The 12,128-nt window shown below is 44.6% G+C and overlaps 1 protein-coding gene across 3 annotated transcripts in view; it reads right to left on the reverse strand.

Moving 5' to 3' along the window:
• Window positions 1-7,728: 7,728 nt before the first annotated feature.
• LOC105492053 (peptidylprolyl isomerase like 6) overlaps window positions 7,729-12,128 on the reverse strand; it is a 49,548-nt gene continuing 45,148 nt past the window's right edge. For all 3 annotated transcript variants that reach the window (XM_011758905.3, XM_011758906.2, XM_011758904.3), the window contains one exon: window positions 7,729-10,477. In XM_011758905.3, the coding sequence (XP_011757207.3) occupies window positions 10,366-10,477 (112 nt within the window). In that variant the 3' untranslated portion in view covers window positions 7,729-10,365. The remainder of the gene's footprint in view (window positions 10,478-12,128) is intronic.

Consider the following 12,128-nt stretch of genomic DNA (forward strand, 5'->3'; position numbering starts at 1 on the left):
AGTAAGGGTGAGCGCCATCTACTGCCAAGACTCACAGAATGTTCGCAAAGCATACAGTTATCAAGTGGTAAAAATCAGACTTCAAAGTTGTATTTAATGCTGTGTTTTCAGCTGTTGTACACTTATGTAATTTTAATTATGCAAAGTTATCCTAATAATATAGGAATTTTAATTGCTTTCGTGAGATCTGTTATGATGTGCCACGAACGCCAAAAAAGATGACTGCATAGTGCTTTACCTTTTTGCTCAAATAGAAAGCTTTTTATTTCCCCTTGGGATCTTATCAGTGTCGTACCCTCAGGACTATGAACATTTGTTCCAATACCTACGCTAGTTGGAGTAGTGTTGCTTGGATGTAAACAAAAAGCTGATAATTTTGACTGATCCAGACCATGGGCCGAAGAATGCTCTCAGGGAAGTGAGCTTCCACCATCAGTCCCTCAAACGAAGTGTCTGCTCTTCTCTCAGGAGGCATCTCTCTGTATTTAACACTTGTCTGGCACCCAGACCAAATGAAAGCACAAGGCAACTTTAATTTTTTGTTAAGGTTAAGAATGTAAATAGGGGCCAGGGGCGGTGGCTTACGCCTGCAATCCCAGTACTTTGGGAGGCCAAGGCGGGTGGATCACCTGAGGTCAGGAGTTTGAGACCAGCCTGGCCAACATAGTGAAACCCCGTCTCTCCTAAAAATACAAAAATTAGCCAGCATGGTGGCTCGTGCCTGTAATCCCAGCTACTATCGGGGCGGAGGCAGGAGGATCGCTTGTACCCGGGAGGCGGAGGTTGCGGTGCAGATCGCGCCACTGCCCTCCAGCCTGGGTAACAGAGCAAGACTCCGTCTCAAAAAAAAAAAGAAAGAAAGAAAGAAAAAAAGTAAATGGAAGCTCTGTTCTCAGAACCCGGTGTGTTGTCTTCTTTCCACCCTAGGATAAACACACGCCTCTGTGGAGACCATTGTTTAACAGTTTGTCACCTGAGTGTTCAACTCTAGTCCTCAGATATTCCTCAGTCCTGATAAAGGGACATTTCACGCTCTTGTTTTAAGACTAGAAACTATTGGTTTATTTTATTTTGCGTGGCAACTGTAGAGGTAGATCAAGGGAGTTCCAAAGTCATTTTCACCATTTCAGAGAGACAGTTTGTTTTTGTTTTTGTTTTTCAGTTCCTGAAAGAGTAAGGTTCTGTTTATTGTTGTCATAGAGCAGGGTTTCTCAATCTTGGCACTGTCGAGATTTCAGGCTGACTCATTCTTGCTTGTCCTGTGCATTGTTGGATGTTCAGCAGCCTCTACCCACTGGATGCCAGAAGCACCCCACTTCTCAGTTGTGACTACCAAAAATATCTCCCGATATTGTTAAATGTCCCCTGGGGGTAAAATCGCAGTTGAAAAGCACCCTCAGAGAGTTCTGCCTGCAAGGTCGGCCATCACTCAGGTTATTTCCTCTTAGACATTTTGCTTGCAATTAGGTTGTTGATTGGTTGTTAGAGCCACTTTCTTAACCATTTATTTTCTTGAAAGCAGCAAAACAGAGTGCTTCTGCGCTTGTGAATCTTCTAGCAGTATAAGCTCCCGCTAAGATTTTTAAACAGCAAATTTTCATACAGTGCTTCAGCCTTATGTCAATACCTTTCCCCAAATAAACAGACCAACACTACAAACAGGACCCTGCCTTCTAGCTATAACTAACATCCAGTGGCCCCTTAATAATCAGAGGTTTGGCTCCACTACTTGATAGCAAGAAGTACAAACCCTTTTGTACTCGCTTGTGTTAAAGGGAATCCATTCACTGTAAGAATATGACAGTAAATCTTACAGGTGTTCAGGGGTGGTAAATCAAATGTGTGAGGGCCAATGGAGACTTGAACCTAAAAGGAGGATTCCGGCCGGGCGCCGTGGCTCACGCCTGAAATCCCAGCACTTTGGGAGGCCGAGGCGGGCGGATCACGAGGTCAGGAGATAGAGACCATCCTGGCTAACACGTGAAACCCCGTCTCTACTAAAAAAACTCGGGAGGCGGAGCTTGCAGGGAGCCGAGATCGTTCCACTGTACTTCTGCCTGGGCGACAGAGCCAGACTCTGACTCAAAAAAAAAAAAAAAAAAAAAAAAGGAGGAATCCCTAGCGTGTGGAGCTGGTTTGCTAGGAGTTCAGGCTTCACCCCTACAGGACATTGCCAGATCTATATCCCCACAGCCAATCATCTCTATTGCCCAGTGTTACAGTTACAACTCTTGAAAGAGATAACTTGACTGAGTACCATGCCTTCCCAACCTGTCTGTTACCTACTGTCTGCTCTGACACCATCCATGCAGTCTACACTAGAGCTTCCAATTATCCTAACTGGTCATGTTTTCTTCTGCATGTGGATCTTCATCCGTGCAATTTCTTCTGCCTAGACCATTCTTATTCCCTTCTGGCATCTGACCAACTCCTACTTCTACTTTCAGGTCTCTCAGCCAAGCTGTCACTTCCATCTTAAGCTATCCTTAAAATATTCAACTACCCCTTTCTCCCCACTCCCAGACTACAAAAGATGTTCCCGCTCTGTGCACCCTGGACTTGCCCGTAACAAAGCATATACTGCTTTGTATAACAATTGTCTTTCTCGCTAGATTAACTCAGAAGAGAGACAGTGCTCACCAATTTATTCCCTGCACTTAATTTTTTTTAAATGAATAAATGAACAGACTGGCTTATTTCAGTCAGTTGTCCACCCTTGCCAATAATTAGCTGCATTGAAAAGTACAGGAGGAGCTCGGCGTGGTGGCAGGCACCTGTAATCCCAGCTACTTGGGAGGTTGAGGCAGAAGAATCTATTGAACCCGGGAGGCAGAGGTTGCAGTGAGCGAAGATTGCACCACTGCCTTCCAGCCTGGGCAACAGAGTGAGACTCCGCCTCAAAAAATAAAAGAGAATAGAATAGAATAGAATAGAATAGAATAGAATAGAATAGAATAGAATAAAAAAATAAGCGTAGGAGGGCAGCTGCTACAAATAGCTCCCTGAACTCTTCAGCTGTGGGTCAGGGCAGATTCATCTAGAGGAGTATGGGTGGGAAGCAAGGGCTGGCATCTATAAGAGAGTTTTAACAGCATATGTTAAAGCTCATTTAGTAGTATTTGAATCCGTTTTGACAAAGAGAAATCAAATATTAGTGAGCTAAAACTGTATATGCAGAGTCTTACTATTAATATTGTGATTAAGATTGAGGGTGAAATTCTAGAGATACTCTCATTAGGAGGCTCTCCATTTTATGGATGTTTCTTTGAAAAATGTGCCAGGGCACCAGAGGGGAACATGATACTTCAGAGCAGTTGTTGTTAACCTTGGCTGCACATTGGAATTACCTGGTGGCAGCAGTGGTGGTGGTGGGTGTTGAAAAATACTGATACTAATGCCTAGGTACTGATTTAATTGGTCTGGAATAATGTCTGAGCATCAGGAGTTTTAAAAGCTTCCCAGGTGTTTCTAATCTGCAGCTTAGTTGGAAAACCAGTTCTTTACCCTTGCTTTTCAGAGTGTGGTTCTCGAACCAGTATCATTTATATCATGTGGAAATGCATCAGAAAGGCCGAACTTCAGGCCTCCCCCTCAGATCTCCTGAATCAGAACCTACATTTTAACAAGATTCCCAGAAGATATGTACATGTGTGTAGTCTTAAAGTTGGAGAACAGCCAGATGCAGTGGCTCATGCCTGTAATCCCAGCACTTTGGGAGGCCAAGGCGGCGGATCACCTGAGGTCAGGAGTTTGAGACCAGCCTGGCCAACATGGCAAAACCCCGTCTCTGCTGAAAATACAAAAATTAGCCAGGTGTGATGGCGGGCACCTGTAATCCCAGCTTCTTGAGAGGCTGAGGCAGGAAAATTGCTTGAACCCAGGAGGTGGGGGTTGCAGTGAGCCAAGATCATGCCATTGCACTCCAGCTGGGTGACAGAGCAAGACTCCATCTCATTAAAAAAAAAAAAAAAAAAAAAAGTTGGAGAACACTGCTTTACACTATGGCTTGCACAAAAGTATTCTATCCTAAACCGCTGCAATTTTTTTTTTCTTTTTTGAGAAAAAAATGAATAAATGAATGAACTGGCTTGTTTCAGTCAAACTGGTGCAATCTAAGCTCACTGCAACCTATGCCTCCCTGGGCTCAAGTGATCCTCCCACCTCAGTTTCCTGAATAGCTGGGTGTGCCACCACACCCGGCTAATTTTTTGTATTTTTGCTTGAGATGGGTTTTCACCATGTTGCTCAGGCTGGTCTAGAACTGCTGAGCTCAAGCAATCTTCTCCGCCCCGCCCCCCGGCCTCCCAAAGTGCAGGGATTACAAGCATGAGCCACCATGCCAGGCCTGCAATTCTGAACAGTGATTCATCTACAAAATTACATCAAGACATACTGTTTTTGCTTCTTTCTTTACAAACATATGTCAGGTGAGCGCACAAACAGCACAAACCTCCTGGTTGTGCAGGAGTCATGGCCCCAGCCCAGGTTCCCTTTAGGCTGGCACCTGAGATGCATGATTTTTGTTTTGTTTTGTTTTGTTTTTTTGAGATGGAGTCTTACTCTGTCACCCAGGCTGGAGTGCAGTGGCATGATCTCTGCTCACTGCAAGCTCCGCCTCCCGGGTCCACGCCATTCTCCTGCCTCAGCCTCCTGAGTAGCTGGGACTACAGGCGCCGGCCACCATGCCCAGCTAATTTTTTGTATTTTTAGTAGAGACAGGGTTTCACCATGTTAGCCAGGATGGTCTCAATCTCCTGACCTTGTGATCCGCCCACCTCAGCCTCCCAAAGAGCCACCACGCCCAGCCTGAGATGCATTTTTTTCTGCTTCAAACCCTGGGTCTGCTAGAGCTCTTTGCATCACATCTTTTGGTCCTTTAGGAAATGAAGCCTTTTCCTGACTTGTTCCTTAGGAATAACCTCCAAGTTCAAGCTAAACTACACCTCAGGCGACTTGCTGCTATCTTGGATTAGCTATGACTTCCCCTTGTCCCTAGGTATTCACCGTGCTTCTTCCGATCCTGTCTTGGAGAGCTGATTTTCAGCCAGAACACACCTCATGGCCACTCTGGTTATTAAAATATTTTGTAATTCTGTGTTGACTGGCAAAGTGCATGTCCTGAGCAGCCCAAGTGTCCAAGTCCCTCCCCAATAACCTGACTACCACGTTGCCACTGTCCAGCACTTGGAGGTCTCACATCTGACCCGGCTAAGAACCTCAGCACCTTGCAACAGGGTTCTGGTCACTGTCTAATTGGTCAACATAACATACCTCCTCTGCTGCCTTGATGAAATCAAGGTTTCTTGTCAGTTTCCTTCATTCTTCCTCTTCTGTTGTAGGTTACACTTTACTGTTACGACTTTTCTACATACCTGTGTGCCACAGGTCTCTCATAGATCTGTCTCTTATATCCCATCGGTTCTTAAAGTGTGGTCTCCAGACCAGCAGCAGTAGCAGCAGTAGCAGCAGCAGCAGCATCACCTTGAACTTGTTCAAATTCTCCAGCCCTACCCAGAGCCACTGGATCAGAAACTCTGAGGTCCAGCAATCTGTGTTTGACAGGCCCCGGCATTCTGACGCATGCTAAAGTAAAAGAACCTGTGATTTATCACCATACTTACAAAGCCCTCTATCAAATATGCAACTTGTAATTCATGTTGTATACATTACTACTGAGTTTGTCACCAATATTTCATATGATATACGAAAGTCTTAAGACTTGCCAGATTTAAGTGGTGGTGATTCCACTTTTGGGAAGTGTAGGGGATGGTAAGATCAATATAGTTTAAAAAATTAAATCTCCATAAGAGAGAATATTGCTAGGTGTGGTAGAGACCAATTTTAATTTTATACCTTTGAATTAGTTCAGTTGATTGACAGTTAATCTGGTGTTAGTGAGAACTGCTAATACTCAGTATAAAAAGGGCTTGATATTTCTTGAAATGATGATGATGATATTCTCTTAGTGGTAGCTTGACTGGTTTTTGCGGGGAGATGTTTCAGAAAGGAAACTAATTCTTACGGAATATCTGTGTGCCAAGCATTATTAGAAGCACCTTCACTTGCTATCTCAATCCTCAGAACACTGAGACAGATGTACCCCCATTTCACTGAAGAAATTTTTATTTTATACATTTACTCAGAAAAATCACTGAAGTTTTAGAGCCAGAAGAAAGCTAGCAACTCAACTTCTGTTATTTTTTACAAATAAGGACAGTGAAAGGGTAAGTGATTTGACCATCACATTGCTGGACAGGTGGTTCTCAAACAAATATACTTCATTTAAAATATGTATAAAAACTCGGGTCTGGAATCCTGAGGTTGCCAGACTATCCATTCCTTAACAAATAACCAGCAGTGTTTGCAGTAGGGGCAAACAAATTCCTTGGATAGAATTTTAAATACTTCCCCATAGAAGAAATCTCCCCATAGAAGAAAAAATGTTTAGATATGCACTCCCTTATTCACATGGCCTAGTATAAGATACAGCGTATGTACTTGACTTTGCCATATCAGCATTTAGGGCAAGTTTAGATATATAACTTAGCATTTTGTGTAAATCATCAGAAGGCCTTTATGGTCCTATCTATAGATGTGGGAAAATCTAGAATCCCTTCTGTTTAATTAACGTATTGCAGTTTGGTTACATCAAAGTCTTACGTGTGGAGTTCGTTGGAGTAAACTTTTGAGTCTTTCTGACAACCAGTTTCTTCAACCAGGAGGTTAAACATACAAATCATTCTAGCACAGAAGTATCAGTGTGTATACTTTTTTTTTTTTTTTTTTTTTTTGAGACGGAGTCTCGCTCTGTCGCCCAGGCTGGAGTGCAGTGGCCGGATCTCAGCTCACTGCAAGCTCTGCCTCTCGGGTTTACGCCATTCTCCTGCCTCAGCCTCCCGAGTAGCTGGGACTACAGGGGCGCCTGCCACCTCACCCGGCTAGTTTTTTGTATTTTTAGTAGAGACGGGGTTTCACCATGTTAGCCAGGATGGTCTCGATCTCCTGACCTTGTGATCCGCCCGTCTCGGCCTCCCAAAGTGCTGGGATTACAGGCTTGAGCCACCGCGCCCGGCCTGTGTATACTTTTAAGTGCTGGTGATAAGAACCACTGCATAGATCTGTGGTTGAGGTTTCTGCAGCCCAGAAGTGGAAAGTTAGAGTGAACAAAGGGAACATGAACTCACCATCCTTTAGAAGACTGGCAGAGTTCTCTCTTTCTATTGCTGCTGACAAAGGGAGCTGGAATCAGTTTCTTACACCCACGCAAATATTCCAGTTCTTTCACAACATCAGATAAAATGCCTAATGCCATTAATACATAGGTTCATCACCAGTAAGAACCGCCCTGCTGCTTGTTATTACATGAGCAACGCTTGCCATGTGTTTTAACTGGGCTCCTTGCAAAGAATCAGTTTTCATTCACCAATTGTTTTGAATCCTGGTGGCAAGCCCATCTCCCTTTTGTCTGAGATGTCCCCAGTGTGACCTGAGGAACCTGGGCAAAGGCCCAGTGAGAGAGTCTGGAAGCTGCAGACAAATCACCCAAGTTCTCAGACTGCCCAGAAGTCTGCGAGCACATGAAGAGGGAGACTCTCCTCAGGGATTCCCAAATCTGGCTGTCAGTCATTGGAGAGCTTTCAGAAAGTCCAAGCTCTGAGGCTACACCCTGAAGATTACACATTAGTAATTTATTATTACATGTATCAAGCGCTTACAGCAGACCAGCCCTGATGGTTACACATTAGTAATTTATTATTAAATTTATCGAGCGCTTACAGCAGACCAGGTCCTCTTATAGGTTCTCTATATATAAATTATTGATTCATGGAACCCTCACAACAATCCTATGTGGTAGGTACCACTGTTTCTCGGATGAAGGAATTGAGGCACAGAAAAGTTCTTGCCTGAGTTTGTGCAGCTAGGGAATGGCAGAGCCAGGATTTGAACCCTGGCAGTCTGGCTCTAGAACACACATTCTTAACACTATGCTGCTCTGGGTCAATTGAGAATGTAACATAGGCGGTCTGCTTCCTCCCATCCACCTCAGGTCTTAGCATAAAGCATATGTCATATAGCAATAAAGCTGTCATAAAAATAAGCAAATGCCGGTTGTCAGGAGTTAGGGATGGCAGGGTGCAGGCGAGCGGGTGTGACTATAAAGGGGTACTGGAAGGGGATCTTTGAGGTGCTGGAAAGGTTCTATATTTTCTCTGTAGTATTGGTTACATGATTATACTCATGATAAAATGGCATACACACATTGTACCAATGTCAACTGCCTGGTTTTGATATTGTACTACCATTTTGTAAGTGTAACCACTGGGGAAAATGGGTGAAAGATACACAGGACTGCTCTGTACTTTTTTTTTGCAACTTCCTGCGAATCTATAATTATTTCAAAAGAAAAAAAAAGTCTATGCCTACTTTTGGCAAGCCCCATATCTATTAGAAGCCTGCCCCTTTAAGACTGATGTAAATAGAGATTGTTCTTGGAAGACAAACCTCATTCTGCTTAGGGTAAGAAAAGCACTCTCGGCCGGGCGCGGTGGCTCACGCCTGTAATCCCAGCACTTTGGGAGGCCAAGGTTTAGGCAGGTCACGAGGTCAGGAGATCGAGACCATCCTGGCTAACATGGTGAAACCCCGTCTCTACTGAAAATACAAAAAATTAGCCAGGCGTGGTGGCGGGCGCCTGTAGTCCCAGCTACTCAGGAGGCTGAGGCAGGAGAATGGTGTGAACCCGGAGGCAGAGCTTGCAGTAAGCCAAGATTGCGCCACTGCACTCCAGCCTGGGCGACGGAGCGAGACTCCGTCTCAAAAAATAAAAAAAAAAAGAAAAGAAAAGCCCCCTCAGTCTGGGCAGAGCAAGGGCATAGGGTAGTGGTGTAACAGGAGCTGAGCAAGGTCACCAACAGCAGAGTCAAGCACTCTGCTGACTACACTACACCATGGGGGCTGGAACCAGTTCCTTATACCTTGCAGTGATTCCCAGATGACTAGTGCCCAGCTGTCTAAATGGGAACCCTGGGGAAAGAGCTAAATGCACACAGAACCTGTGCCCCATGCCTGGGAACCCTGGGGAAAGAACCAAATAAACACAGAATCTCTGCCCGACGACTGGGAACTCTGCCTCAGTAGGTCAGGGACAATGTTAGGTTACATTTTAAAAGCTCCCCAGGTGATATGAGCTTGAGAACTTTAGACTACAGAGTAGTGATAAAGCTGAATCTCCAGTAACATCACATGAGTCAGCCACCACGGAGACTGTAACACAATCCCTTGGTTTTCACAGGGTTGGTATGGCTCAGAGAGATAAGGATGATGTTCATGTCATGTATGAAAACATCCAAAGTATAGATACCCTTTCTGAATGCTATGTATAAACAATAAAATATTAAAAAGAATTGCTTTTTCTTTTGCATCATTCCTATTTGGTTACTTACCAAGTTTCTCCCGGGAGTACGTGTAGTTACAAATAAGAACATAATTTTATTACAAATGTCTTAGGCTATCAAGTATGTTGCTAAATTAAGAATTTTTTTTGTCTACTAGTAACAAAATTCTCAACCAACAGTAACATAAACACCACAATACAGGGCTCTGTTAGTCTCAGATACTAAGAAGTCCAGAGTAGGTGGTTGCTGGTATTGGTTCTGCAGCTCAAGAGATTGGGGCGGACATCTCTGCAGTACTTGGCCGTTTTTGTTGTTTTTTTGTTTTTTGTTTTTTTTTTTGAGACAGAGTCTCACTCTGTCGCCAGGCTGGAGTTCAGTGGCAGAATCTCGGCTCACTGCAACCTTTGCCTCCCAGGTTCAAGCGATTCTTCTGTCTCAGCTTCCCGAGTAGCTGGGACTACAGGTGCATGCCACCATGCCCAGCTAATTTTTATAGTTTTAGTAGAGACAGGGTTTCACCATGTTGGCCAGGATGGTCTCGATCTCTTGACCTCGTGATCCACCTGCCTCGGCCTCCCAAGTGCTGGGATTACAGGCATGAGCTACCGCGCCTGGCCTCGGCCTTTTCTTTATGGCCACAAGATGACAGCTGCAGCTCCAGCCTCTCCACATTCCAGACAGGATGAAGGGGAAGGGGCAGGACCACTGGCATTCTACTCCTGTCTCACTGGCCACAACCATCTCTTGTGGCCACCCGTGGCTGAGAAGGAGTCTAGGAAACTGAGTATTGTCCTTTCACAGTCTCTATGACAGGAAAGGAAGATGGGGAGGTATTGGGTGTCGATGAGGCAACCTACAGTGTCTGCCATGGCTTTCAAATTACAATTTATCAAGTACTGTTTAATTAAATCTACAAACAGCTGATCAGATACACAGTAATAAATTATCACAGAAAATATTGATATGAAAATCAAGCATAAGGATCTCCACTGTCAGTAATTCTACACATATGTATTGGTCTTTCATTCTCTGTTGGAACTAATTCTAGTTGTTTAAGCACTTCTGTTCCTTCAATCAATTGCCTACATAGGAGAAAAAAACAGAAAATTTAGTCAGTCATAAGTTTTCATATTTAACTTACATTCCGAAATGGAGTCCTACCCAGCTATAGTCAAGACTATTTCCTACAAATTAAATAAACATCAGCTCTAAGTATCTTAAACCTCTCTGGATGTGGGCACTTTGCCACACCTGCAGTACTCAGGACCATCGTCCTGGCAGCTGGCCTCCTGCTGCAGCTCTGAGCTGGCGTCCTCCATCTGCTTGGCACCTTCCCCTCTGTTCATCTCCCTGCAGTCAGGGTGACTTTTTTTTCTTTTCTTTTCTTTTTTTTTTTTTTTTTTTGAGACAGGGTCTCACTCTGTTGCCCAGGCTGGAGTGCCATGGCATGATCTTAGCTCACTACAGCCTTGACCTCCTGGCTCAAGTGATCCTTCTGCCTCAGCCTCCTGAGTAGCCAGTGCTTACAGGTGTGTGCCACTAGGCCTGGCCAATATTTTTATTTATTTATTTTTGTAGAGAAAGGATCTTGCTATTGCCAGGCTGGTCTTGAACTCCTGGCCTCAAGCAGTCCTCCCACTTTGGCCTCCCAAAGTGCTAGGATTATATGTTGTGAGCCACCACACCTGGCCAGCATGGTCTTTTAGAAACAGCAATCTGTTTTCATCTCCTTGCTCAAAACACAACAATAATTTCCCATTATCCTTAGGATGAAGACCAAAAATCCCTGCCATTGCCTACCAGGGCCTGCATGGTCTATCTCCCATGGCCTCTCAGGGAGGTTGGGCCACATGCTTCCTCTTGCTCTCTGTGCCAGCCAGACTGGCTTTCAGTACCTCAAGAGCTCCACACTCCCTTCTTCCACAGCTCCTGTGTTACTCCCCAACCCCTACCCTTTGGCATGGTCACCTCCTGGTTTTCCTTCAGACCTCAGCTCAGTCATCACTTCCTTGGGGAAGTTTCCCAGGCCACCTTGCTTATGCTAAGTTCCCTCTCTCTCCTTTAGAGAAGTTGCCAGGGTTGAAACTTTACATTTATTTGTATGCTTCTTTGACTGATTTCTGATTCTCTCATGACGGCAGGGATCATGCTTGTGCTCGGGCTCAGTGCCTAGCATAATGCCTGGCACATAGCAAGCACCTGACAACATCCACTGAGTGGATGAATGAAAGACAGCTCAAAGCCATGCTAGTTTCGACCGATGTGGTTACTCATGCCTGTAATCTCAACACTTTGGGAGGCCAAGGTAGGCGGATTGCCTGAGCACAGGAGTTCGAGACTAACCTGGGGACAACATGGTGAAACCCTGTCTCTATTAAAATACCAAAAATTAGCTGGGCTTGGTGGTGCACACGTGTAATCCCAGCTGCTCAGGAGGCTGAGGCAGGAGAATTGCTTCAACCTAGGAGGTAGAGGTTGCAGTGAACTGAGTTTGCACCACTGCATTCAGCCTGGGCCATAGAGTGAGACTCATCTCAAAAAAATAATAATAAAATAAAATTTAAAAAAATAAAAAATAAAGCCATGCTAGTTTAGATCTCCATAGACACTTGCTGGCCATGAGCTAGAACTTTCTGGGGAGTGGAGCTAGACTTCTGATGGTTCTTTCAATTAAAAGAGGGCAGAGAGACAGGCCAAGACATAGGACTGGTGCCCTCTTGCCAGTGCTTGGGC

The sequence above is a fragment of the Macaca nemestrina genome, chromosome 5 (assembly GCF_043159975.1).
Source record: "Macaca nemestrina isolate mMacNem1 chromosome 5, mMacNem.hap1, whole genome shotgun sequence".
Taxonomy (NCBI): Eukaryota; Metazoa; Chordata; class Mammalia; order Primates; family Cercopithecidae; genus Macaca; species Macaca nemestrina.